General features: G+C 52.1%; 12 protein-coding genes across 12 annotated transcripts; 5 read left to right on the top strand and 7 right to left on the bottom strand.

The window, feature by feature from the left end:
• Positions 1-1374: 1374 nt before the first annotated feature.
• SNOG_04537 (hypothetical protein) lies at positions 1375-1877 on the bottom strand (the record flags this gene model as incomplete). The annotated part of the gene is made up of 2 exons (XM_001794900.1): positions 1375-1411; positions 1477-1877. The coding sequence occupies 2 exons, from the start codon at positions 1875-1877 to the stop codon at positions 1375-1377; spliced, it is 438 nt and encodes a 145-aa protein (XP_001794952.1).
• A 39-nt stretch (positions 1878-1916) lies between these two features.
• On the bottom strand, positions 1917-2400 carry SNOG_04536 (hypothetical protein; the record flags this gene model as incomplete). Its single annotated transcript, XM_001794899.1, has 3 exons — positions 1917-1987; positions 2023-2201; positions 2309-2400. The coding sequence occupies 3 exons, from the start codon at positions 2398-2400 to the stop codon at positions 1917-1919; spliced, it is 342 nt and encodes a 113-aa protein (XP_001794951.1).
• A 714-nt stretch (positions 2401-3114) lies between these two features.
• Positions 3115-7361, bottom strand: SNOG_04535 (hypothetical protein; the record flags this gene model as incomplete). The annotated part of the gene is made up of 4 exons (XM_001794898.1): positions 3115-3676; positions 3747-5677; positions 5864-7242; positions 7292-7361. 4 exons carry the CDS (start codon positions 7359-7361, stop codon positions 3115-3117), a joined length of 3942 nt encoding a protein of 1313 aa, XP_001794950.1.
• Positions 7362-7926: 565 nt separating this feature from the next.
• SNOG_04534 (hypothetical protein) lies at positions 7927-10377 on the bottom strand (the record flags this gene model as incomplete). Its single annotated transcript, XM_001794897.1, has 3 exons — positions 7927-9246; positions 9301-10278; positions 10330-10377. The coding sequence occupies 3 exons, from the start codon at positions 10375-10377 to the stop codon at positions 7927-7929; spliced, it is 2346 nt and encodes a 781-aa protein (XP_001794949.1).
• Positions 10378-11250: 873 nt separating this feature from the next.
• On the top strand, positions 11251-12499 carry SNOG_04533 (hypothetical protein; the record flags this gene model as incomplete). The annotated part of the gene is made up of 4 exons (XM_001794896.1): positions 11251-11322; positions 11433-11493; positions 11542-11976; positions 12096-12499. 4 exons carry the CDS (start codon positions 11251-11253, stop codon positions 12497-12499), a joined length of 972 nt encoding a protein of 323 aa, XP_001794948.1.
• Positions 12500-12918: 419 nt separating this feature from the next.
• Positions 12919-14387, top strand: SNOG_04532 (hypothetical protein). The gene is made up of 2 exons (XM_001794895.1): positions 12919-14105; positions 14156-14387. The coding sequence occupies exons 1-2, from the start codon at positions 13031-13033 to the stop codon at positions 14230-14232; spliced, it is 1152 nt and encodes a 383-aa protein (XP_001794947.1). The 5' UTR covers positions 12919-13030; the 3' UTR covers positions 14233-14387.
• Positions 14388-15934: 1547 nt separating this feature from the next.
• SNOG_04531 (hypothetical protein) lies at positions 15935-18330 on the bottom strand (the record flags this gene model as incomplete). Its single annotated transcript, XM_001794894.1, has 5 exons — positions 15935-16001; positions 16031-16879; positions 16937-17067; positions 17141-17571; positions 17958-18330. 5 exons carry the CDS (start codon positions 18328-18330, stop codon positions 15935-15937), a joined length of 1851 nt encoding a protein of 616 aa, XP_001794946.1.
• Positions 18331-19289: 959 nt separating this feature from the next.
• On the bottom strand, positions 19290-19578 carry SNOG_04530 (hypothetical protein; the record flags this gene model as incomplete). The annotated part of the gene is made up of 2 exons (XM_001794893.1): positions 19290-19403; positions 19465-19578. The coding sequence occupies 2 exons, from the start codon at positions 19576-19578 to the stop codon at positions 19290-19292; spliced, it is 228 nt and encodes a 75-aa protein (XP_001794945.1).
• A 275-nt stretch (positions 19579-19853) lies between these two features.
• On the top strand, positions 19854-20594 carry SNOG_04529 (hypothetical protein). Its single transcript, XM_001794892.1, has 3 exons — positions 19854-19956; positions 20012-20241; positions 20293-20594. Exons 1-3 carry the CDS (start codon positions 19920-19922, stop codon positions 20455-20457), a joined length of 432 nt encoding a protein of 143 aa, XP_001794944.1. The 5' UTR covers positions 19854-19919; the 3' UTR covers positions 20458-20594.
• Positions 20595-20754: 160 nt separating this feature from the next.
• Positions 20755-21849, top strand: SNOG_04528 (hypothetical protein). The gene is made up of 4 exons (XM_001794891.1): positions 20755-20895; positions 20977-21120; positions 21173-21507; positions 21567-21849. The coding sequence occupies exons 1-4, from the start codon at positions 20788-20790 to the stop codon at positions 21679-21681; spliced, it is 702 nt and encodes a 233-aa protein (XP_001794943.1). The 5' UTR covers positions 20755-20787; the 3' UTR covers positions 21682-21849.
• A 362-nt stretch (positions 21850-22211) lies between these two features.
• SNOG_04527 (hypothetical protein) lies at positions 22212-23341 on the top strand (the record flags this gene model as incomplete). Its single annotated transcript, XM_001794890.1, has 2 exons — positions 22212-23244; positions 23331-23341. 2 exons carry the CDS (start codon positions 22212-22214, stop codon positions 23339-23341), a joined length of 1044 nt encoding a protein of 347 aa, XP_001794942.1.
• Positions 23342-23785: 444 nt separating this feature from the next.
• Positions 23786-26458, bottom strand: SNOG_04526 (hypothetical protein; the record flags this gene model as incomplete). Its single annotated transcript, XM_001794889.1, has 5 exons — positions 23786-24880; positions 24996-25350; positions 25401-25783; positions 25833-25995; positions 26133-26458. The coding sequence occupies 5 exons, from the start codon at positions 26456-26458 to the stop codon at positions 23786-23788; spliced, it is 2322 nt and encodes a 773-aa protein (XP_001794941.1).
• Positions 26459-26759: the final 301 nt, after the last annotated feature.

The raw sequence follows: 26759 nt of genomic DNA, 5'->3' as shown, positions 1-26759 counted from the left end.
TCCCAGTTACAAAAAAGGGAGCCCCACCCCCCGCGCCGCAACGTACGTGAAGGAAAACCCCTGTGCCGGCATGGGAAAACCATAACCCTAACCTAGTATCTACCCCACCGTCTTTCCAAAGCAACATTGAGACGTGAGTATTATTTATACATTCATCCCTACATTATTAGCTTGCAGCATAAAATTACGACACCTTCATCTTGCTGTTAATTATCACTAACAAGGCTAACGGAAGACCGCGAGTACTAATCTGCGATGGCTCTGAGACCCATCCGCAAGTTGAGGTGTTGACTACGCCCATAACGCCAGTAACAACAGAAGGTCTAATATCTTTACATACTTTAACCCAACAAGATGCTCATGCACTTCCCGACGAATCAGGCAAACATCGCCTGCAGAGACACGTACAGAAACTGAAAAATGCCGCTCAGGTATCTCTCGCCAAACAGGTTCTCCTGGAAGATCAGAATCAGTTCTTGTCGAAGTTGAATAAAGAAGCTACACTCCGTCCTGCCGATCGACCAGGTCTGTTGTCTTGGGGAAAGCGAAGGTAATGAGCTACGAAGACCTTGAAAGAGGCGAGGAAGAAGCGTGCTGAGAAGGAGAATGCCAAAGCTACTGCTATTAATTCTTGCAAGCTGATTGCTTAGTTCTAGCACACGAGGCATTTCGTCACGCATGGACGTACGTTGGATGCCTTATCTTAATCTGATTAAGGGCCATGAATGTATTAGACGCGATTTAAGCCGCAAATGCTGTTATGCTTTGTAAGAAGAGGACGTACAAATCTAGCGAGAAGATAAGGACGCGCACCTGATCTATAGTACATGAGCTGTTTACTATGTACAACAAGAGCTCCTGCATATTACAGGTACTGACTTCTAGGTTATTCTATCGTTTACATAGAGTTGGGGGTTATTAAAGTTGAGGTATCTCGCTCAGTTTCCCTAAGGGGAGGGGGCTTTCCTAACTACGGGATCGACGTTAGTCCAATGGCAATATCAAAGCCCAGTGAAACCCAGTAGCATCACGTAGCCCTTCTTCCAGCCTAGTCGGCTCGTATTGAATTGTATTATAGCTTAAGTCATGAACATCCGGGTGTCGCGAGCCGCTTGTTACGTCCGCTTCCTGCTATCACGTGCGTGTCCTAAAGGGGATACATATCTGGTGTTCTAGTGATGGGAGAGATATCGCCGAGGGCTTTTATTCAACAGACTATATATAGTAGTGTCTTTGGCAAGATACTGAAGTGAATTGACTACAAAGAAACAAAGGAAACTCATTACAAAAGGCCTCAATTTGTGTTCCTTCCTTCTGGGGATAGGCGCGGTATTCGTTGGACTCTTAGCTGGCGACAATCGCGACACCGTCACGTCACTCATTATTGTCTAGCCACGCTCGGTAGGCCGCTCTAGATAGATGCCGTTAGCAGGTTACTTGAATAGTACTTGAAATTTTGCACCAGGAATTACATACAGTGCATTTTGCAGTTCGTCGATACAACTTTCCACTTCCTCAAGCGTCCTCCTATCTCTCTCATATTTTCTTTCAAGGTTCTCTAGCTCCCGGCGTTTGTCCGCTATTTCCTTGCCTTTTTCTTCCTTCTTTTTCCGATACTCCTGCTTTTTCTTTTCAGCATCTGGCTTCGTAGCCGCCCGATCTTTTACCTGTCTAGCTGATGTAGATGATTCGATCTTTTCTAGTTCGAGATCAAGCAACCGTTTCTCTTCTTTAACTGCTGTTATACGATCGGCCTGCTGAATCAGATCTTCTCGCTTCTGTCTGGCAGAATTCAAATTGCTGATTACTGCTTCCGCTGCTTCACGAAACGTGGCAGCTTTAGCTTCAGCGCGTCCGAAGTCGTATTTCCGGTCCATAGCAGGCAGGAAGTGTCCGTTCAGATAGGTTTGGAATATTTAGAATAGAGATTTCGAGAATGTCTCACGACTTTTTGAGTAGAAGGTAGTAGCTTGAGGGAAGTGAACGGCTGTTGTGGTTCAAAGCAAGCATTTTATCACTTACACCCCAACTGACCGGTGAGCTGACCGGCGAGCTGACCGATGGTGAGCTGATAGGCGAGCTGACCGATGAGCTGACCGGTGATGTTACACTTGGACTGCTCATTGGGTCTCCCAAATTGTTCGCCAACCCCTGTGGTTCTCTTGGGTGGGGTCAGTGTGAGGCACTCATGCTGCAGATAACTGGTAGTTAAATGCCAGAAAAGACAAGTAACATCCCCCCATACGTGAAGGAAAACCCCTATGCCGGGATCTGGCCCTCGTTGATGCGATCGAATGAGAGCGGACACTGTTCCTGAATTTCTGTTCCAAAGTCATCCTCCGTGCCCGAGAAGGTGGGCATCATCATATCCAGCAGATCTCTGTGCTGAGAGGATAGCATGATGATGAACCTTTGCGATTTTCAGGACAGGTGTGTTGGTGTGGTGAGAGGTGAGCTGCTCCTGGAGAGCGGGGTAATCCCATCCGGTCGTTGGTTGTTGCTTGGAAAACGCACATAACACCAGTGGCTCGGCTGATGTCTGACAAATGAGAGCAGTTCTTTAACTACTGACGATGTCATGTATAGAGAATGAGGATAAGTATACTTGCTAGTAGCTCGCGTTTGCGAGGGTGAAGCCGCATTCGCTAGCACTGTACCTAGGATCATAGTAATTAGCAGACGAGCATAGAAATACTACTTAATAAGTTATAGCTAAACGCTATAGCCAAATAGTCACTAGCTCTTCGGAAAATAACAAGCGTATACTACAATAAGCTGATCACGTAGCCCTGCTAATCTAACTATTTCTAGAGATTGCCTTTTCAGAAGTACCGCTGACCATAGCGACTAGGTCTGAGTGCTCGTATAAAGCAGAGAGATATAATTTATGTAAGAAAGATAAGCTAAGCTTACATAATTTATCAATAAAAAGTACATTTTCTCTATAGAGTAAAAGCTACAGCGCACGACCAATACCAGGGATTCAATCATTTCATTGTTTTACATCAAAAATGTAGTTTACTTGAAAGCTGAGGTAACCTCGCGTAATTACCTCACATAGTGGGGTTATATTCTCATCTATGGGGATACAAGTTACCTCTCTGCTCCACAATCTTAATACAAATCCTCATCGTCCGCCGCATCCCCAAACCCGCCCTCGGCAATATCTACACTGTTCTTACTCGCATGTCCCTGACCCTGCTGCACTGGCGCTTTCCCCTTTCCCTTATCCATCCCAGCCGAGCCATTAATCTCCAGTGCCTCAACACCCTCCTCAATCGCCTTTGCCTTGCCCTTTCCCTTCGCATCCCCATTACTCGCCCCCTCCTCCTTCTTCCCTGCGCCCTCAAATTGCGCCCTCACTCTCTGATAATGACGCAACTCATCCGCGCTCACACTGGGCACGAGTTCGCCATGCGCCTCGACGAAATCCTGCTCTGTGACCATAACGGCCGTATCCTCCTGTGTCGCGATATGGTCGAAGAAGTACGCAATTGTGATCTTGGGTTCATGTGCGTTATTATATTCCGCAACCTTCTTATCGACGGCACGAGCCTGGCGCGTGACAGCCTTGAGCATGGCGTCGGAGCACAGTGCGTACATGTCTGCACCGGTGTATGTGAACGGCAGGCCCTGGGAGACGCGTGCGAGGGAGAGCGAGGGGTGGAGTGTGAATCTATTTCCTCGTTAGCAAAGAACACAAAACACATGCCATTACAGCACATGATAATTAGATATGGACTTACTTCCTCGTCAGCGCCTCCAAAATAGTCTGCTGTTTCTCATGCGTGTCTGACACACCCAGGTACAGCATCTTGTCGAAGCGGCCGGGACGCAAGAGGGCTTGGTCGAGTAGATCGGGGCGGTTAGTTGCGCCGATGACGAAGACGCCTTCGCCGCCGTCGCTCATGCCGTCGAGCTCGGCGAGCAGTTGGCTGACGATGCGGTCCATGACGCCGCCGCTGTCACCTTGATTACCACGCTTGGGCGCAACAGAGTCCAACTCATCGAAGAACACCACGCAAGGTCTGGCGTCGCGAGCGCGTTGGAAGACGCGGCGCACGTTGGCTTCGGATTCACCAATGTACATGTTGAGCAGCTCTGGGCCCTTGACGCTGAAGAAGTTGAGGGAGAATTCTGTGGCGATGGCTTTTGCGAGGAGGGTTTTTCCGGTACCAGGTGGGCCGTAGAAGAGGATGCCGCTGCGCTTCTTCATGCCCTTAGCGAAGAGTTCGGGGCGAGAGAGGGGGAGTTGAATGGTTTCCATGACTGCGTCCTTGACGTGCGTCAGACCACCGACATCCTTCCAGCCGACATTCGGAATTTTGGGTGCTCCAATGGCATCTGCAAAGTTCTTGCGCGCAGCGTCGACGGCACTGTCGAGATCCGCTTTGGTGAGACTGTTGCTGAAGTGGCCGCCGGCGAGTTCAATGTCTCGTGTTGTGACGCTCTGTGATGAAGAAGCTGCTTTCGTTGCGGTTGCTGCGAGTTCTTCTACCCGAGTACGTTTCGCGACAAGTGCTCGGTCCACGACGTCAACGAGATCGCCTGCTACGAGCGCCGCAGTCTTTACAGCCACGTTGCCCAGTTCGACATCTGGCGACAGTCTGATACCAGCATCTTCAATGATGCTTCGCAGTATACCCTCTCTTTCGCCTTCGTCCGGAGCCGACATCTCAATCTCATGTGTGAACAGTCCACGGATACCCTCGGGCACCTTATCGATCTCTGTCGTCGTGGCGACCAAGACACGAGAGTCAGCCAGAATCTCCTTCAATGCAGTGTTCATCCGATCAGCGTTGAGCGCATCGATGTGCTTGACGAGCAGAGCAGTGTACTCAGCGCCGCACGTGAAGGCTCGCTCGGCTCTTGCTTTCAAGAAGCCTTCGGTCTTGACATCTCCACCTCCTGCACCGCCTTCCGTGACGATGTCGAAAGCATCGATGGAGAAGGTGTGAAGGCCTAGATCTTCGCATGCCTTGGTCGCTACAGTAGCTTTTCCAATTCCACGCTGAGTCGATGTGATCAAGACGGCTATTGGTGGCAGTCCTAGATGTATGGCTCTTGGGCTAGTGGCAACGGACATCAGCTCTCGCAGTCGTCTGCGAAGCGATGAGACGTATGGCTTCGGCAGCTCGTCTAGTGCCATTGTCTTCTGAGAGCTGGCAACCGGAGGTCGCTTGGCACCGAGGTAGTATTGCCATGCATTGTTGATCGGAGCAGGCGTCTTTCCCTGCTCGCTTCCGTTCATCTCCATCTTAGTGCTGGCAGCATCAACCGTCGCAGCACCGCCCCACAGATCGGCTTCTTCGCTATCGCGCGGAGATTGAGACGAGGTAGACACATTACCGATCTTGAACCATGCAACCATCTTTTTGCTTTGGCCACTGGTACTTGCGCCATTCTCACTCGCAGTCTTTCTAGACACAGCAAGCAGCTCCTCGCTGCCAGCCTCTTCTTCTGCTGCAGTTTGGAAGACCGCTCGGCCAAGAGACTCGTCTATTGAGACTCCGATGAGATCTCCGCTCTTCACAACTCGTCGCCTCTGCTCAAAGTGTTCCTTTAGTGCAGCGAACAAGCTAGGCTGTAGCAGGCGGTCAGATGACAGTGGTGTGGAAACCTTGAGAAGGGTGACCTCTTTGGCGGAGGGTGGCGTGGAGGAACTTGTGAGTCGAGGCTTCGCCAGAGCGCTACCTCGAGGTAGTAGTGACGAATGGTGAGGAGCTAGCGGTGTGATTCGTATATGGGAAGGGCTATCCAAGTTCGCTAAAAGGATAGGTGAGAGGTAAGCTTGTAACGAGGTGCTCGAAGAGGGGAATGTTGGGACGCTGGATCTTCGCTCGCGGTCGGCTGTCTTGTGTACTTGGTAGCGCGCAATCTTCTTCGACATGCTCTCTGGCAAGCCATAGACGCGGACGGGGCGCCAGTTGGAGTTGTCTTCGTCGTCTACTGCCCCGCCAAAGAATCCAAGGCCAAACAGAGGATGTGAGGATGGCTCTTCGGTAGCTTCGATCTTGACCCAATCGCCGGAGAAGCAGCCAATCTTGACGAGCGTGTTGGTGTCAACAAAGACGCGAGCTTCATCGTCGTCCTCGCCGCCAGGCTTTGGATGGACCAAGTCATCTGGTATGCTTTGTAGTAGGCCCTGTGTTTTGAAGACCTTGCTTTTGGTCGATGTCGGTCCTCGTGCGGTCGTTGCGGTGAAGCTGGAATACACCGATCCTGGCGTCGCGATGCCGTTGGTCCTGCCACCGAGATAGTTGCCGGGCCGCGGTGTAGCTGAGGTGAACGAGGAGAGCACGCCTGATGACTGGGGCGGCAATAGCGGCGCACTCAGCGAGATGATGTCCTCCTCATCCGACAAACCCTCTCCGTCTGTGCCTGACATCTCCGAGTCAAGATTGTCCGTCGATTCTGCGTCTGGTGGGGAAGTTGTTCGGGACTCGGAGCGGTCTTCGGCGGCTGAGTAGAAGGTATCGTTCGATGTATCGTCCGCTTCGTCGTCGTCTCCGAAGCCGTTGGTTGCCGGCGTAGGCCTCGAAGGTGGTAGGATGACGGCTTGCTTGGTGCTGCGATGCGACTGAAGCACAACAATCCTCGTGCTAGGGAGCAGGAGACCTTGCGACACGGGTTCGCACGCGGTGATCTTCGCAGGTGGCGGCGCAGCATGTGTGATAGGATGCGCGGGAAGCGGTAGAGGAAGCAGGTCGCCGGTGTGCAGTACCGTGGGCGATTGCAGAGCGTCTCGCACCGCATTTCTCCAGACCTGTTCTTGTGCAGACTGATCAACCCTCGCCGCCTTCCCTTTCGCCCCATTCACGTCGAGATAGCGGTTCTTCGGGCCCCTAATCGAGCCATTCGACCTGTCCGTGAAGCCGCCGCCAAACTTGGCGTGCACCTCGTCCAGCTTCCGCAGCGCTTCCGTGTCGAGGTTGACGTAGACCGTGTCCAGGCCAATTGGCACAACGTCGTGTATGCGCACTTCGATGGGCGCATCTCGGCGCTGGGTTCGGTTCGGGGCGAGGGCGTGCAGGACTTGGGAGAAAGACTGCAGCGCGAGCGAGGACGCAGGAATGCGGAGCGACGAATGCGGGCGCACGGTAGAGGACTCGTCTTTCTCGGCGATTCGGACTGGCAGGATGGTCCACGGAACGCTGTGGGAAGCGACGACAGAGCTCGGAAGCCACGGCGTGATTGCGACGTGCTGGATGCCGTCTGACTCTGAAGAGTCTCCGTTGATTCCTGCCCTTGTCAGCCATACCCATGGTGTGCTCCAGTCGCAACTACTCACCAGAAGCCCTGAAGCCGGGGAACAGGTCGGTGAAGAGGTCCTCGGAAAGCACTCCCACTTCACCCTTCATGCGGTCGTCGAGCAGCAGGCGCGCCGAAATCGCTGGCCGGTCGAGCCGTCTTCTCCGCCGCCTCTTGCGTGGATGGGGCACACCATTTGGCGCGTCCATCTCGGTTCAATGGAGCAATGCCTCAACGTGTCGAAAGGGTATCAATGAATGCTGTCTTTCTGTTGTCGCGCGCAGCTCCAAGTCGGACCGCCAAGGATGAAGTGCTGTACCTCGGCAGCTCCAGGGCTACTCGGTATCTCGAGAGCCTATCGTCTTCACTGATTACGATATCAGAAATGATCGAGTTAATTGTACATCACTCTGCACCGCTGCAATGATTCTGATCATTTTCGTTTGGCCCTGTCCCTGGTAGGCATCTTCACATGTTGCAGTGCGGAGCCGCTCTGCGCCGACGCTGATTGGCTCATAGAGTAGCAAGCTCAACTCAGCAGTTGTCGAGGTTTGCAATGCCCATGGGAAACATGAAGTATATAGATTTGTACTATGAATGAGGACGACGGATTATTACACATGCCACACGGCATCACATCATGGCAGCATTCCCAGAACGCATGCCTCTCGCCAACTACCACCATCTTTTCTTCTGCGTCGGCTGAGCTAATCTCTTGCCAAGATTAACCGTTACTCGACTGTGCAGCTGCACTGTCTCAATGTTGAATGGCAACCCGTTCGCTGGGGTTGACTGTGCTGCGGGAGGAGGAGGTGGTGGTCCAACTGTCGTTCCAGCCCCTGTGTTCCCCTGGATCTGGGATTGTGCTGGTACGCTTCTGGCCTCACTTGTCGTAGAAGCGGCTGAACTTGCAACGGCCTCACTAGCAGCCGCTGGTGGTGTCGAAATGGCTTCGCCTACTGCTGCTGCTGCTGATGATGATGATGATGCTGATGATGATGATGATGCTGATGATGGTGTTGCAGCTTCACTTGCTAATGTCGCTGATTCGCTTGTTGCTGCGGCGCTGCTGGACGGAATCGAAACTGCTTCTTGAGCAGCACTAGATGCGGATACTACAGTCTGCATAGTACTCGCGGCAGATGATACCATGGAGCCGAGCTGGAATGGCGGAGGAGCCTGAGCATTCATCGGGAAGGATCCTGCAGGACAGCTACATTTGCAAGCACAACCACCGTTCTTAGCGGCCTCTTCTGCATTGGTAACGTTGGCTTTTCCGCCAGTGCCTGCGATAACAGTCACCGTCCCATTGGCGGAACCCGAGCCAGCGGCGCCACTGCCTCCACCAGCGACAACAGTTACACCGCTTGCCGAGGCTCCATTCGCTGACGATGTACTGGCCGAGGCACCACTTCCACCAGATCCAGCTTCAACTGTGATTGCTGCTGGAGGACTTCCTGCTTTTGCCGACGTAGCATTTCCGCCCACTCCAGCTTCCACTGTTATAGCTGCTGGTGGAGATCCTGCTTTGGTGGACGATGCCATTCCTCCTGATCCCGCTGACACTGTGACCCCGGCTGGAGGAGCTCCTGATGTTGCCGATGTTGCACTTCCTCCCACTCCCGCTTCTACAGTAATAGCGGCCGGAGGAGATCCTGCCTTTGCCGACGTAGCATTGCCGCCCACTCCAGCTTCCACTGTAATAGCCGCTGGTGGAGATCCTGCTTTCGCAGACGTAGCATTCGATCCAGATCCGGCTATTACGGTAATTGCACCTGGAGGAGCTCCCGCTTTAGAAGATCTGGTTGCCGATGCAGATGATTTCGCTCCAGATTCTGCTCCTCCTGCTGAGTCGCCGCCAGCCGAAACAGTAACACCGGCGGCCATGGTGCTGTTGGCACTGGCTGACGAAAGTGCCAGAGTGAACGACGGGACTGAAGTGATCAGTGCAAATGAAGGGATTGGGCTGGCTTCAGCCTTGTTTCCCTCGGCGGACTGTTCGGAGTCATGTTAGCATGTGAGCAATCAAGTTTAATAGACCGAACGTACCGTGGTAATACGAGCTTCTGGTGCAGACTTTGCAGCCTCCATCACAGCCGTACTGTTCGCCGCTTGTTTGGGTACCTCGGCTGCGGGAGCAGGTGGTGCTGGTGGTGGTAGCATTCCCGGCTTTCCTTCAGCAGGCGGGGGCGGCATTCCAGCCATCGGTGCTGGTGGTGGTGCAGGCTTGCCTTCAGGGGGTGGCAGAGCTGCCATAGGAGCCGGCGGTGCTGGCATTCCTTCCGGGCCTAGGCCTGGTGACGGTGCAGGCTTACCTTCAGGTCCCGGCTGAGGCATCTCGCCCATCGCAACTGGTGGCGGTGGTGCAGGCTTGCCTTCAGGGGATGGTAGAGCTGCCATAGGAGCAGGCAGAGATGCGGACATCTCCCCCTTGGGAGCCGGAGGGGGTGTTGGCTGAGCTGCCGCTGGTGGCGCTGCAGTTGGTGCTGCAGGTGGTGCTTCGACAAGCGCTGGCGCTGGAGACTGTTTTCCTACCTCCTTAACGACATCTGTCTGGATCTGTTGACCATTTGCCTCCATGATGGTAGTCTTCTCGACCTGAATCACAATACCGTTTCCAGCACTGTTCTGCGGTGCCACTTGACCTCCAGCATTGCCTTCTCCTTTTGGCTTGCCCGGCTCTTGTGATGTGCTCTGGTTCTGCGCACCACCCTTCCCTTGTCCGTTGACACCCCCAATGATTTGATCAAGGCTCGGAGATCCTCCACCGGCAATCTGATTCGCAAGGTCGCCGCCAATGTTGCCGGTACTTGGCTTGTTGTTTCCACCTGTATTGCCCTCTGGTCCTTGGCCGAGGCCATTCAGCAAAGCGCTGGCATCCAATGGGTTTCGTGCCTCGATGGCGGGTCCCGCGACCCCTTCCACATTGTTCCCTTGTGCTCCCTCAAGTGGATCTACCGCGTGATCAAATCTCTTTTCTGCAAATCGCGGCGCGTTCGTGAGATCCAGTCCTGCTTCGGCGGCTCCCTGCGTACAGGTCAGTATATCTGATGAGGTCCTCGGATGAAGCGCACGTACTGCTCCGATTAGCAGGAGTATCGCCCATGAAGGTCTGATTGTGCGCATGGTGAAAATCCTGATGTCTTCGTGAAGTTTATATCAAAGACACGACGTGAAAAGAAGAAAGTTATTAATTAATGCATGAACAGCGCAGCTGTCGTAGAATCAAAGGCAATGTCGCAGACATGCGCGACCTGCACAGCAGACAGCAAGAATGGAAGAGGGTTGGGCGAGAGAGCGGATTGAGACAAAAAAGCCCAAAGCTTCAAACGGAGCCTGGTGCGAGCATCATGCTATGTATGGGTAAAACGGAGACCCTGCCCCATTGTGTTTGCAAGAAGGCGCTGGGTTTCAATCTTGGCCGTTCCCGCGGCTACTCGCACAAATCCCATGTCGCATGGGACGGGTCAAGATCCGGTTATGAAGGGATGAAGCATCCGGCAGCGACATTGTACGCGATTCGTGTTCACCATGGTCTGGCCAGTGCGAGGATCGTGAAGTCTGACACGCGAGGTGCAAGAAGCGAAGACCCTCAGACTGCATTCGTTTCAGGTTGCGGAAGAGGACTATCGTATCGATGGATCGAAGATGCGAAGGTCCGCGCAGAACTATTAGCAAATGGCGCCGACATGGTGTGTTATTCAGGGTTCACGTGTGGTCAGCGGAATCATTGATGCTGTGCTCCATGGGAAGATCGTGGGCCAGAGTCAATAAGCTTCGAATCGAGCTTGGCGGCCTAATGAGGTCATCGACCCTGTCTCTCAGCCCTTTTCAAGCCAGTGCACACACTTGGTAATCCTTCGCCGGTCAGATTGTTTGTCGATGAGCAGTGCTTCGGGGCGCAGCGGACGCGAAAGTTTGTTATATGTAGCAGCCTGCCCTGCACGGTGCGACGCGACGAGACTTCACTCGTCAAGGATACGCTGAGCGATCGACACCATGGGACGCGCCATTCATGTCCTCGATAATTACTACCTCGCCATCACATTTCTAGTCACTGTTGGGTATCAGGTAAGTCCCTGGCGAGAGATCCTGGTAACATGTTGCGCAAACTGTTCGCAGATGAGTGTCACGTGACTCACATACAAGGCATCGCTGACATCGCATCTCTGCTACTATAGCTATTCTTTTTCGCCTGGGCTTACAGTCTGAAATTCGACAAACTCACTGATTTCGCCGGTGGTGAGTAAGAAACAATCCTGTGCGTAAGACATGCACTAATAATCTCAGGCACCAATTTCGTCCTTCTCGCCATCCTCACGCTCGCATGTAGCGGAAACAGAGACCAAGCGCGCAATGTCGTTGCTTCAATTTTCATCATGGCATGGGCCGCAAGACTTAGTGGCTTCCTGCTCTTCAGGATCCTAAAGACCGGAAAAGACGATAGGTTCGATGATAAGCGGGATAAGTTCTGGTCCTTCCTGGGCTTCTGGGTCTTCCAGATGTTTTGGGTATGGACCTGCTCGCTTCCAGTCACGATCCTCAACTCGCCAAATGTGACCCAGTTCGCTCAGCCTGCCTTCGGCACCGGCTGTGATATCGCAGGTGTCATCCTTTTTGCGATTGGCTTCATCATCGAGAGTGTATCCGACGTCCAGAAGTTCCGATTCCGAAGCGCACATGGAAGCGATGGCGCAGTCTGTGATGTGGGCTTCTTCGCTTGGACTAGGCATCCTAATTATTTTGGCGAAATCATGGTACAATTTGGTAAGTGACTCGAAAAGATTACGAGAGAATTATGCGTTCGCTTTGTATTACTTCAAGAACTGGGCTGAACAACTCAGGCATCTTCACCATCGCTGTTGCGCCAGCAGCAAACAACTACGTCTCAGGAGGTGCTTACGCCGCACTATACGCATCGATTCTTGGACCTTTCTTCCTGACATCTCTCCTCATGTTCCTCTCTGGTCTGCCACTACAGGAGCGTCCAGGTGCCAAGAAGCGATATGAGAAGGGTACCAATTGGCCAGCATACGAAAGATACCTACAGCGCACCAGCATCCTCATTCCCTTCCCGCCTCAAATCTATGAGAAGTTGCCAGTCATCTTGAAACGCACCATCTTCCTAGAGTTCCCAATATATGTTTTCGACCCAGCGAAGCATGCAGACCAAAGCAAGGTACAAGCGCGATCCGCTGAAGAAGGTCAAGGAGTAAGGCAAAGTGACGAGCAGGGTCTGAGATCATGAACAGAAGGACACGGAAAAGCGAAGTAGTTGGCCTGAGAAACTGGGTATTCATGGGAAAGCAGATGCTTGTCAGCACTAAATCCTGGCCAAGCAGTTGTGCCACAACGTAGGGTTCGGAAAAGCAGCCGCTCTTCGTAAATACGGCGACCATTTCTAATCTCCGCCTCGTCTAATTCATTCTAACACTCTTTCTGTCCTGCACTATCCACAATTGTTTTATTGTCTTGCCTTATTTGTGTTGTTATCCACTGTCGGGTTTCGGAGAGTGGTGAACAATGAATTCCGGGCGTAGGATTGTGACGTAGTGGGGCCACCTGAGCATCATGTTTTTGGGAAGCTGCAAGCCTCGCCCAGCATTCGGATCCTTCCCAATCTGTGACTTCCACTGTTTATTTCCTATTCATTCGACTCGTAGATTCCTTGCGCCCTGAGAGGGCGCATTGCGACACTTGTTTGACGAAGTCAGTTTCCAAACATCAACTGCGCCAAGACGACACACCAGATCATATGCTTATCAGCGGTGCATGAAACATGCTACCCACACTCGCAACTCTAAGCCAGGCGTTCGCCGGCTGCTCGCCGTTACCACAGCGCCTTCCGGACAACAAACCCACCAGCGCGTCGAAATGGACGGCCCGGCATGAGCTCTATCCTGCTTGGAGTGCTACTGAGGATGCGAAGAATCAGGCACTAAAGCTCGCCGATGCTGCTACAGCCGAGTTTGAAAAGGCGAGCCACAAGGCCCAGGATAAAGCTGGTCACATCGAGTTGTACTCGCCTAAGTACTACGCAGCATGTACCTTTGGAGGCATCATGGCCTGCGGCCTAACTCACACCGCCGTGACGCCTCTCGACCTGGTCAAATGCCGTCGGCAAGTGAATTCGAAGATGTACAAAGGCAACTTCGAAGCCTGGGGCAAGATCGCGCGCGCCGAAGGTTTCCGTGGCATCATGACGGGCTGGGGTCCGACGTTCTGGGGCTACTCCGTCCAGGGTGGTTTGAAGTACGGCGGGTACGAGTTCTTCAAGAAGTTTTATGGAGATCTGGCGGGTGAGGAGAATGCGCAGAAGTACAAGACTTTCATCTATCTGGCGGGATCTGCGTCGGCTGAGCTCATTGCGGATATTGGACTGTGTCCGTTTGAAGCTGTCAAGGTTCGAATGCAGACTACCATTCCTCCATTCGCTACGGGGACGTTAAATGGTATCTCTACTGTCACTGCTAACGAAGGCTTTGGTGGCTTGTACAAGGGACTCTACCCGCTTTGGGGCCGGCAGATTCCGTACACGATGATGAAGTTCGCATCGTTTGAGACTATTGTAGAGGCCATCTACAACTACCTCCCGGGCTCGAAGAGCGACTACGGTAAAGGTGCGCAGACCGCTGTGTCATTCACTGGAGGTTACGCGGCTGGTATTCTATGCGCAATCGTCAGTCACCCGGCTGATGTGATGGTTTCGAAACTCAATGCTACCCGCAAGCCTGGTGAGAGCTTTGGAGGTGCTACAGGACGCATCTACAAGGACATTGGCTTCGGTGGACTCTGGAACGGATTGCCAGTTCGAATTGTGATGATCGGTACATTGACTGGTCTGCAATGGATGAGTAAGTCTTGTGACAGGGTAGCTGCTACTACAAAGCTAATGAGTGTACAGTCTACGATTACTTCAAGATCTTTATGGGTCTACCAACGACTGGTGGTGCGCCGCCTGAGGAGAAGGTTAAGCAATGAACCTCGAGGTCGTGTTAACAGTTTCTTTCTTTTTTGTAGAGCATACAGTACCCCAAGCCACATCTCAACTCAGAAAATATTCTGTCCAGGTGAAGCTCTCGATGATAATTAAGTGATGCACATATGGAGATCATGTATTCAGACCTTTTGACTGCCTACATCAACACAACTTGCCCTCAGATACTGTTGATTTTATTGCGCAAATTGTTGAGGCACTCTGTTATTGGGGTCCCGTGGATAAGATCCTCAACGAATAGATATTCGACGAAAACGCCCACGCCAGGCAGCGATGTAAGCAAGGCAAGATACAAAGAAAGCTGCACCTTGCGCCTTTCACATACCCCGCACAAGGCGGATTGACGCCCTGTGCCACTGAAGGACGATAGGCTATATATGATTAGATCCTACAGTCTGCTGCTGCAACTCAACATCTCTTGCGCTGTACGGCGTCCACTACCAGCCGTATCATGGCTAATGTTTTCAAAGACTTATGGTGCCGTAGCAGTCATGGTCTCTATTGCTATAGAAGTTGTCCTGAATTACTAGTCGAGTCGACGAATTTTGCCATTCTCGATAATTGGCGAGCGAGTTTGCAAGTTTTCTTGCTACCGGCACTTGAAATCTTTGATCAGTGGCAGCAACCGACTAGCTGCTTTAGAGAGTACTTCGGGCGATTTTTTGATAATATAGAAGGTGCTAACGAGGAGTTTAGATTTTTCTTCCCCTACTGTGCTGGCTCAATTGAACGGGTTGGATCGGTACGGCCCGGGCAAGTGGTTTGGTATTGCTGCGCATGTCTTGATGGGCCTTACGGTTCGTGGCAAAATTTTTGCGAGAACTGCTCGCATTTGAGATGCGGTTATTGTGTATTGGAGTTATATGAAGATCCGGCCAACCCAAACACGAGTGCTGATACTTTATACCATTTTTGAAGAGAGCCTATGCTATCGTATTCCGTTTTACCTCAGTCCCTCCTAGTACATAACTCATCCTCGGTAACAAACACTTATCTACGAAGCTTTGTAAGCTCCCCTTGTGTTGACTATAAGACCCTTCGAAGATCTTGACATTGAACTCCAACAATCCTTTACGAAAACGATCCTCTTCTTGTATCTTTTCAGTCTCATCCGGCGTATAGCACGGCCATGGCATCTTTTCGAAATCTGGTTCACGAATGAATTCAATCTTGGCAAGATTGCAGCAAGTGTGACGGATGCCAAGTAGTGAGAATACCAAGACTCGAATAAACTGAACAACAATCCAATGGTATGTGAGAGATGTAGTAGCCTTCTCGACACATCGAACCACATGTTCAAGCTCCCAGCGATCTATTCGTTGAAACCTCGATGGCTTGATTCCTGCACCAGCACTCGTATCGAGAAGCTCCGAGACTGAGCCTATGTAACCTGTCTGGAACCGGTATGAGGCTTTCCAGAATGATACAAGAGCGGTGCAGCCGCTGGTGCTGCAACTGCATTTGCAGGTGTCTTTGAAGTTGTGACTTAGTGTAGCCGTCAAGCTCTGGGAAGAGATTCGATCCATGGGTTCACCCCAGCTTAGCATTGCAGCTTTGGTAGCCATACAATGCAACGCCGTTGTTTTCGAATTTGGCCAGCACTCCATTATGTCCGCTCCATGAGATAGGAACCATTCAGCAATCTTGAAAAACCTCGGCAATGGTCCGGAACTCGGATAAAATCTCCTATAAGAGACCATCGCAAATACGAGCGGCGGACAGGTTGGTTTCAAGCAGTGCGAACATTTTCCGGCTGTCATTTGTCCAAAGCCGCTGTCGTACAATCTCTGGAAAATCCACAGTGGATCTCTGGACTTCTGGTATACAGGTGGCTGCTCTTGGTACATGTTCCTAACGCTGTACACGCTGCTGCCAAACGGTCGAATCGCCGGAGGTACCTTTACACCTCGGCTTATGAGCAACCAAACTACACAGGCTGCGTGAATATCGAGGAGATGATCGTCGCTCAAAGAGACTGCATCAGGGATGTCAAAATCGCTCGCAAGCTGTTGAAGACGATTTCTTTGGCTGACCAAGTGCGACAGGAGTATCTCTGCGATTTCTTCATTGTGACAGATTTCCGAGGCGTGCACCAAAGCTGTTTCGATGTTCCCAATATATGGTAAATGGTTCGTGCTGGCGTCATCGCGTACTTGGAGCCAAAACAATACCATCTGCGGATTGCGGGACTCGATAGCATCGTGTATTAGTGGTTCAGATACTGACAAGCGGTTTGGTGGTTCCTCGATCATCTGGGGCATGTATGCCAGGCCTGCTTCGAATAGAATTTCGCACCCAGCCACCCAGCCCATCCGAGTTGCCAATTTGTAGAGCCTTTGCGTCTCTCCAGCCGTGATATCACCTGCAGATGTGTACGATATTTCCTGCAAGTACTGTTTAAGATGATGATCTGACTTGGTCAACACAATGTCCGCCGGCCCATAATGATGTGAGAAAGGTTCAGCAAAGCTAGCAAACGGAATTTCAACCCAGGAACCATAACTCGGGAATTTGCCATCAGGATGACAGTTCGGGGTCATCTGCAATCCAGCCTGGAGAAGGTCTGTGACCAGTGCGTTCCAAATGTGGTCGGCTGGATCAGTTGCACGCAATAACAAGTCGACACATGTACTTTGAAACAGTATTAGTATCGTGATCGAGAGCAGAGATCATCATATCGCTACTCACTTCCCCTCATCGTCCGTCTCTGATGCAACATCTTTAACGAAATCAAAAACAAGCCGGAGCAAAGATCGACAATGCTGCAGTTGACTCTTGTCTATGACCCAGATTCGCTGTCCGATGTGACCACACATATACTCCCAAAAGTCAGCTAATCACTGCCTGGATAGATTTTTTATGTCACGGGAGAGCCTGATGGAGAGAACTTACATGTAGTAAAGTCTGACCGTTTGGCAAACGATCATCGGTTGACGCTCGTCGCGTCTCGAAAATCTTGCGAAGGTCTCCAAACAGAATTGGAATTGTCTGCGCACCTATAGACGAGCTAAAGACCGCATCGACGGCCCTAAAGGCTGGAGACGAAGAAGCCTTTACTGCTCGATAGCATTTGAGACCTGGCAGGATTGAGATAGGTCGAGTTCCAATCGATAGTGTCAAGAGCATGCGCCATTGCATCCCAAGCGCGAAGTAGCACAAGATAAGCCCAAAAGTGATACTCGTCCTGAGACCTTCCGCTGACCAAAATGGGCAACCGCGGTTATGAGTATGGAATGTGGCTTGTGTCCAGAAGAATGGCCGCTTGAGGACGCGTTTGATCGTGTGTTTCCCGTAGCACGTGCAGGTGTTTGCAGTCGGGGCGCCTGTATTAATAGTTTGTTCGTGCATGATTCTTGACGGCGGTGTTCGCAATTCATGGAATACCCGAACCTGCTGTTGCAATTGTAATGTCCGCTGCAGTACCGCCAATTCTCCATCTCTTGAGACGAGACTCTTAAAACGGGTGACCGGATAGCTTCAAATGATCGACAAATTCCAGCAATCTCCGTATGTGCTCGTCGATACCGTGAATTCTTTCATGAAGTGACGACGATACTCCACTAATTTGTGCTTGTAAAACTGACAAATTCAGTGCGCCTTGATCACTAGGATGATAGTCAGCTTATCACACTCTGCATTCATGTGCACAGAATCGGTTATTACAGCAGCAGTGCAAATAGTGCAGTTTGGAGGTGTTGTTGAATGTAACTTAGCACATCTTTCCAATACTTGATATCCGCCTCCTTGAAAGGAAACATCAGACGTCGGAACGTATTCTTGAGCTTAGCCCAAGGCTTCGCGCAAACTGGCTTGTCTCCACCAAGTTTTAACTTCACAATCTCAATGGCCTGGGCACACTGGTAGACCCCTCGCTTTGCTGATGTCGCAGAATTATCTGCACACGCTCTGTTAGTGATGGATTCCAGCTCTTCAAGTAGATCTGCCAGGTATTCCATTTCGGCCAGAATTTGTTCAGCCTTGGTCTTTGCATCTTTGACGGCACTTGTGTACTTCGATACCTTGTCGAATATTTGGATGGAAAGGGAAATGACATCGAAGATTGTACCCGCTACTTCCGCCATAGCTGAAGTGCACGACGATTTGCTGTGATAAGGTTGAAGTTGCGTTGCGACCATCGGGAGGCCGGCAGAGTGATATGTCAGCTTCGAATTACGAGGCGAGGCGCAGCATAGGGCGGTCCAGATCGCAGGCAAAGCAGAGATCATCGACCGGTGAGCTCGAGGGAAGTATGCCTGAGTACGAAACTCTGCCTTGCAATCATCTCAAGGCTGCATCGCGGATAATACCTCAGGGAAAGACTCGAAGGTTTTCGTATGTAGTATTCAAGCTTGTAGTCTTTGAAAGTGTGGATGGCTTCCTTTCTTTCGTAAATCAAGGAGTATGGGGTACACTCTCGTGGCACATACGAGCGAAAGTGACAGGGGTAGCTCCAAAACACCCTACCGGGACGTTATTAACATGGACACCAATTACAGTAGGAGAATGCTTACTTCGAGCTATAGCTCCTCGGGTTTCTTGCGTATAATATCTAGTTTCACTCGCCGAATATTTTCTTCGAAAGATATGTCTTGCTCTCACTCCCAACACCATTACATACCTAGCCAATTAGAATACCTGTTACCATACTCTAGAAATGGAAACTTAGTTCAGAGATAGATCGTTACGAACCAGAGGTAGATCGCTCGACGCTGCGCCTAAGACTTACAACATCGCAATATCTTGTACAACAAGGTTGTATTTAATCCGAAATTCGGCCCCGTTAAGAGTTCTACGTACATTTAGGATCTCGAGATGCAGTAGATACGCACTCAGGTTCTTGATATACAGAAGCAAGAACTCACCTCCGGGAAGTTGACAAGGCTTAGCAAAACTAAGACAAGGCTTTCAAGCGTGGATACACCATTAAGTAGGCTGCACACTGCACTGTTGCCTGCAGCATGCTGCTAAGTATATACAAGTCTTTTGCTAGCTTCTAGCTACATGTCAATTTTCAGAACACGTCTTGAAGCCATTGATTAAATCAGGTGATGCTCGCAAAGAAGATGACGTAGTTGGACCCTTGACTGCCTTGAATCTTGACTTCCTTGAACTGTTCCTGCGCAAAATCCCAGACATCCTCGTGCTTCGCCAAAGCCTGCAACACGATCACGCCCTCTGTGCAGATCCAACGCAACACAATCGGAGACGTCGCTTACATTCGCCTGTCCAGGAGCGGGATAAACGACCTTGTAACCCAGGCTCCAGCGAATCAATCCATGTTCTCGGCCTTCGGCGTACCTTATCTTTGGCTCAAAGTCCCATAACGTCATCGCTACAATAACGACATAAACCATGCGCTGGGTCATCCTACCACACGTTCGGTCTCTTCCTTGGCTTTCACGTCTTGTTGGACAATTCGGTGCCGTGTGATGGTCACTGTCCGGTTTTGACTCGGAAGTTCTGTCCATCCCGCGTCGCCAATGGCTTGACAGTGATGGGACGCGGTTGCGTCATATATCGAGCTCGCAACGGCTGGTAGATTGCAAAGAACAAATATAAGAGCGCCTTGTCGCGTTTACTGGCCATCCTAGCACACACCTACAGCTTCGATATCAGGCCACAGAATCTGAGATACACACTTTACTTTTACAAACAGCACAGCCAACCAGACATGTCCACTCAACCTATCCACTCGACTGGCCGTGGAGGTGAAATTGCGCCTCTTCTTCAAATCGCGCAATTCTTCGTGCTGACTGCTCCCAGGCGCGGGCAACATTGGCCCAGACACCCACGTCTACACTGATGGAGGCATCGTTCGCGAAGGCATTCAGGGCGAGTCTGTAGACGGCGAGTTCTCTACAGGTCGTGGAGGCGCTGGCAACATGGGCAAATCTCCACGACTAGACGCGCAGACAGAGCACACTGGCCGCCGCTCAGTCGATTTCGTGCCTGAGATTAACGCGCGAGAGGGCCAGGAAGAATTCCATACAGGCGTACGTATAATGGAATAGGCAAAAGATTGCGCATCGCTGACTTTCTTGCAGCGTGGTGGAGCGGGCAATGTCTACAAGGAGAAGCACGGCGGCCACAGCCAGTCTCCCGACCGCAAGGGCCTCGGTGAGAAGGTCAAAGAGGCGCTGCACCTCGACAAGAGCAAGAAGCATGAGCCCTCTCCTCTTGCGCACGGTGAGACGGCGACAAAGCAGTAGATATGATACCCGATGATTGGTGGAGGTTAATGGCAGAGCACGAAGGATGTCGATGATACCTCTCTAGGCGCAGTCGCACTGCAACATGGCCTGCTTTCTTTGAATATAGACCAGAATGATACCAAATCTTCTTAACACTTGCAGCACGAAACTAGATAAAGCTTTGCTTGGTGCCTGACTAGAGTCACGCATGGTGGGGTTTGGGGAGCCCGTGCCACGTGGGGTGGGGTGAAGCTCGAGCGGCTGTCGTCATTTGGCTCGTGAAATTCTAACTTACTGAACCTCAAACTTCTCAAACAAACATTCACTCGATTTCTCAATATACACGCAATGTCCACCACGGCACAAGATGTCGAGGCACTTGTGCACTCGGACGACCCGAACCACCCCGCAAACCACATTTGCACGCTCTGCGCAAAGTTCTACACCCTGGGCTGGGTACGAGCAACCCTCCCGGCGGACGTCGCACGATGAAGAGATAGACAAAGAAACCAGGACTAACATGAGACATCTCGCCAGGTGACGGGAACCGGCGGAGGCACGAGTATCCGCCATGAAGACAAGATCTACATCGCGCCCAGCGGCGTGCAGAAGGAGCTCATGAAGCCGACGGACATGTTTGTCATGGACTTTGAGAGCAAGGAGTATCTGCGAAGGCCACAAGTACTTTAGATTCTCTCTCTGGCTTCGTAATAGCATGCTTATCCGACATCAGGTCCTCAAACCCTCCGCCTGCACGCCCCTCTTCATGGCCGCCTTTGAGCGCGGCGCCGGCTGCTGCATCCACACGCACTCCCAATGGGCCGTGCTCGTGACCCTCCTCGTCGAGCGCGACCTCGGAACTGAAGCGTGTTTCGAAATCGAGGAAATCGAGCAGATCAAAGGCATTCCCAAGGGGCGTGGGAAACAGGGCAATCTCGGCTACTACGACCGCCTGCGCATACCGATTATCGAGAACACGGCGCACGAGGAGGATTTGAGGGAGAGCTTGGAGGCCGCGATGGAGAGGTGGCCGGATAGTTATGCGATATTGGTGAGGAGGCATGGCATGTGAGTATTATGTGGGCAGTTGAGTGGCAGGTGACTTGGGTGTGCTAATGATGGGATAGATATGTTTGGGGGGATAATGTGCACAAGGCGAAGACGCAGTGTGAGAGTATCGACTACATTCTGCAGTTGGCTGTCGAGATGAAGAAGTTGGGACTGCCGTGGACCAAGTCGTAGGGACTGCGACAGAGAGCCCACGACGTCTTAGCTCTATGGCACACCAGGATTTGCTCGTAGCATCTATAGCGCAGGATAAACAGGACTTCGTTGCCGCTTTCTGTGCAACACAAAACCGTCAGCCCGATCCAATTCAAATGCTTACTAAGTTATGCAGGAATAGTCAGCATGGCCATCACCACTAGTGTATTACTCTTGCTCAAGTGCTGAGGGTGGATATTACGCCCCAAGTACACAGTCATTGGTCTTTGGTAAGCTGTGTCTCCACAACTACCCTTGCGACACGCCATCAACACAGGTAACCTTCCAACTTCGTATCGCGTGCATAACGAATGGTTGAACCCAAAGCTGGTCGAATCCTTCAACATGGATGCAATGTCAGCAACTCGACGTTAGCTTCAGCTGTGCCACATCATCCAAGAGTCTTCGGGGAAATGCTCACGATGTATACAATATGACATTCTCTCCCCTATATCGTTGACAGCTTCAATCACAGCTTTTCAGTCCGCAAAGTGTGGTGAAAGGAAAGAATGGTTCCTTCAATATCAACAGAGGCTGCCTCAGCCCTCCGAACTTACATCGACAATGCCACAACCGGCACTTCACCTACCATCCCAGGCGCAGTCCTGCACATCCTCGACGCCAAAGCCAATACTCTCTTCTCCCACGGCTCCAGTAATTCCACCACTCCGAACGCCCAATCCATCAGCATAATCCAATCCCTCACCAAACTCGTCGGCGCAATCGCATTCCTTCAACTCGTCGAGCGCGGCGTAAGCTCCCTCGACGACCCATCCATCATCCCAACCCACCTCCCTGAACTTGCCGCCAAAAAAGTCCTCACTGGCTTCACCACCGACGCCAGCGGAACCAAATCATGGCACTTGGAAGACAGAGTCGGCCACATAACGCCCCGCATGTTAATGAACCACACCTACGGCGGCGGTCACACATACATGGACACTCTCCTCTTCGAATACTTCCAATCCCAGCCCTCCATCGACTGGCCCACCACAAACGAAGCCGCCGACACGTACGGCACACTCCTCGCTTCTCCCTTATTATACCAGCCCGGCACGAAAACCACCTACGGCCAGGGCCTGGACTGGCTCGCCGTGCTCATCGAACGCCTCACACACACACGTCTAGCCCACCATCTGCAAACCACCATCTTCACCCCGCTAGGACTGGGGAGTATGGGCTTCGAGCCCGCCTTTGGCGGCACATCTCTCTCCCACCCCTCCAACGAGGGAAAATTCTGGCCGCGCGTGCTGCGCTCGGGCGATGCGTACACAGCCCTCGACCCGCCCCATCCCCAGACCACCATCCACCCCGACGCGTTTCCCACGGGGACGTACCACACGGCTCGCCTGGGTACAGGCCTCGTCTCCAGCGCGCACGACTACGCGCGCCTGCTAACCATCCTGCTCCCGGAGAACGCGGGCGTAGACCTAGACCCCGTGAGTGCGCATCGCGTACTCTCCCCTTCCTCCATCCGTGAAATCTCCACTCCGCAACTCTCAGAGCTGCTGAGACACGATTCTCGTAACGTCATGGCGTCGGGTGCGTCGCCTATCATTCTCCCCGCGTGGATACAATCTGCGCACATGGACCCGCAGGGCAGTTTCGGGCTGGGGTGCGGTGTGCAGGGGGCGGATAGGGTACTTCAGGACGGGAGGAAGGGGAGGAGCAGGGGGAGTGTGTATTGGTATGGGGCTGCGAATACGGAGTATTGGGTGGATGGGGAGGAGGGCGTTGTGGTGTTTGTCAATGGGAATTTTTATCCTTGGAACGATGAGAAGTGGGTTGACTTTGTTGCCGGGGTGGAGGGGATTTTGTATGGGGGGTTTGAGAGAGGGTTGAGAGGGAGGTGATATTGTGGGTCTTAAGATGTGTTAGGTCAGATGATCGAAAGGTTTGGAGTTCGTAGTCTGTGTATTGGATAGCGATCGTGTCCAATGCTTGTTCTCTCTGCTGGCTATAATATCATACACGTTCCTTCCACTCGTTCAGACGCCTTAACTATACGTGCAAGAAACCAGGCACCATTGCCGTTGATCGATAGACTCCCAACACCCATTGATTCGTCGAAACGCCCAGATCTTTATGATGCAGCTTTGACTTCGAGTGAGCCATTAGCACTATCCCTCGCCATCTGTCCGTCTCCTTCAGCCTTTATAGCCGGCGTGACTGACCTCTCCTCACCCAGTACCTCTGGCCGCCACCTAAGCAGCAGCTTTCGAGCGCTCGGTTTTGCGCGGTCGTTTTCTTGCCACAACTCCGCCAGTGTGTCTACCACGATCCTTCGAACCGGTGGCCGGAACATGTACAAGTATTGTAGGGTCTGACACGCCAGGTCAATGCGCTCAGGATCCCTTGCCATGATTTTCAGGCGAGACAGGATATCGTGATCGAGTTCTGGGACTTCGGATAAAAAGCGGATCAAGACCTTGTCGGTATGCTCGATAAATCCCAAAATGCCGTCGAACATGCGGAGCGCGCAGCGTTGGTAGTTGCCTTGCTTCGTGTTGTTATTGGACGGAGTATGGCCATTCACTCCATTTTTCGTCGTTTGTTGAGCCAGTACCTTATCATTGTACCACTCTTCGTTGAGCCACGATATGGCAACGTCGATGCGCCGCTTCCAATCGTGAAGGATATAGTTGTAAATCCCATCCCTTACTGCTTCGCTGATTGAGGTGCTGCCCTTGGTCCCTTTGACAGCGTATTCATCCTTCACACCACTTTCAGGATCGTCCAGACCAGCACTCGCACGCGTAGCTAGTCGCGACAGGATAGTGACCCATGCGTCCCGACCGTAGTCTGTTGCTGCGAGACGGTTGAATCCCGACTTGTTGGCCTTGGTCTTCTGAGTTTCGTCAACACTCGCAAGCATACCAAATGCCCGATAGACGGTTTGGTCGCCATACTTCTGCACTTCCTGTTCCGACAGCGGCGGCGCCTCTGGAAGTTTATAGGGTGCGAGTGCTGTTCCAGGTCCTGACTGAGGTACATCAGTTGCAGGATAGCCGTCAAGCCTATTGACTATTTGTTCGGCGTCTTCAGGCTCGAAGTCGGGTTCGTATTCCTCCTCGTCTTCAGCAGCAGGAGCTGCCGCTAATTTGGCAGCCGCTTGCTTGGTTGCAGCTTGACTGAGGCTGAGATAACGAGAGCGGACAATCTGTGACGACATGTTAGCCTACCCATATCTGAGATTCATGCGGACCCCTGTCGCCCCACGTGACTTGGCGTGCCGTCGGGACGCGGGCGGCTACTGCAGATCCCAACAGGGTCCGAAAAGAGGTATCACGTACATTGATAGCATGATCGAGTTTCTGTGCATCGACAGATTGCAAGACAGGTACGACGATCCTCAGCAATTGTTCCGGGTCCTTGAACATTTGCACATCAAAGTTCACAGTGCTTTTGCCTTCAGGGTTGAGCGTGTACAATTGACGCCAGCTGACCTCGCCAGCCGGCAGAGGCGGAACAGAGGGCGCTTTGGTAGAAGCCTCCACAGTGACTCGCTGCCTCTTGGCTTGCTCAAGCCCATCGTTCGGTCCACTAGGTGCTGGTCGCTTGCGAGACTCATCAAAGATCTCGATGCGCGTTCGGTGCATGCGCTCCAGATACTGTTGGATCCGCCCATTGACCTGATTCTCAGGGTGCCTAGATGATTGTTTAGCCAGGTCAGAGACCAGCATAAAGTGTCAACGCACCTCTTCATGATATTCACAAGCAAAGCTCGTGTTGTACGTTCTATTGACTTGATGATGACTTTGTTTTTGGGTGTCATGGGGGCATTGGCAAGCTTCAGAGCGTTGAAGTTGAGCACGCTGTTCAATATCTTGTTTGCAGCAATTGGACGACGATGCATCAGTATGCCCAGACTGTTCAGAGTTGCCGTTACAACTAGCCCGTCGCTGTATCCTGTCAGCACTGCCAATTTCTGATCAAATGGCTTATCTGACCTGTGATCTCCATGTATGATATCCAGCAATCGATCGAGGAGTCCGAGCCCTTCTGCTTCGAGGCTCGCATACGGTATAACGGGGTGGTCGCGGGAAACGAGGGCAAGGGAGATGTCGCCGCCATCGGGTCTCTGTGCATGATGAGCATGATTTCCCAGCACTATGGCACACCGTACGTACCCTTGGGTCCACGACGCCTGGTGTCTGCACGAGGACGGCTTGTTGCAGGAACTTGATGCAGCATATTCGTACGCCTGGCGTGGCGCTGTCCATTCGTCGCAGGATGCTCGATTTGATCGCTGACATGAGCTGCCAGTCTTGGGCATCGTTCGGGTTCGAGACACTGAGGCACAAGAAGTATGAGGGAGAGTTCGATAAAAGCTGCTCTGAAGCAAACGCAGGGGCGGCAGGGAGCTGAGCCTTGCAAAACCGCACTCATCATAGGGGAGGTTTCTATCTGATACTCGAGGGTTCACTTACACATGTCGGTATACCAGCGGGTATATGCTCGCAGCCGCCTGTACAACGCTTTTGGTCACGCTCTTGTCGTCAACATGCTCCAGATAGTCCTTCAACGTCGCGAGCACCGAGGACGCGCTGGTCTCCTTTGCGTCCTGAGGCCACGTGGGAGAAGCAAAAGCCTCAGCTATGAAGTCGGCGCCCCAGCGCTGTATGTCAACCGCCTGATTGTCTGCACTGTAGCCGATAATAGGGAGCACGCCTGGTATGATGGTAGGATAGTATCTACCGTCGCCTAACGCGAGCGACCGTGCTGACTCCAACTGCTGTATCGTCTGGGCACTCATGGTGGTGAGTGGGTGCAAAGGTCACGGGCGACGAGCTTTGTTCCTTTCAGAAAGGCCGAGGGGTGGTGTCGCTTGTTCACGCGCGCGCCGCAGTCAAAGTGATGGCGCGACAAAGCACAGTTGCAGTTGATATACGCTTTCCCATCCCCCGCAATGCTAATAACTAATGTAGGCGAAGGAGTGTGGAGAAGGGAAAGAAACGCGCCGGAGTGTGTTGATTGTCTTGTCGCAGCTGCTGGATGAGGTCAGTGAGACCTGAGGGACGCAGGTGAACGTTCCGCGCTGCGCTAGGGCCTGCTTA

This window comes from Parastagonospora nodorum, assembly GCF_000146915.1.
Source record: "Parastagonospora nodorum SN15 chromosome Unknown scaffold_6, whole genome shotgun sequence".
Classification (NCBI taxonomy): Eukaryota; Fungi; Ascomycota; class Dothideomycetes; order Pleosporales; family Phaeosphaeriaceae; genus Parastagonospora; species Parastagonospora nodorum.
The sequence above is the reverse complement of the archived record's forward strand: the minus strand, read 5'-3'. Positions and strand labels throughout refer to the sequence as shown.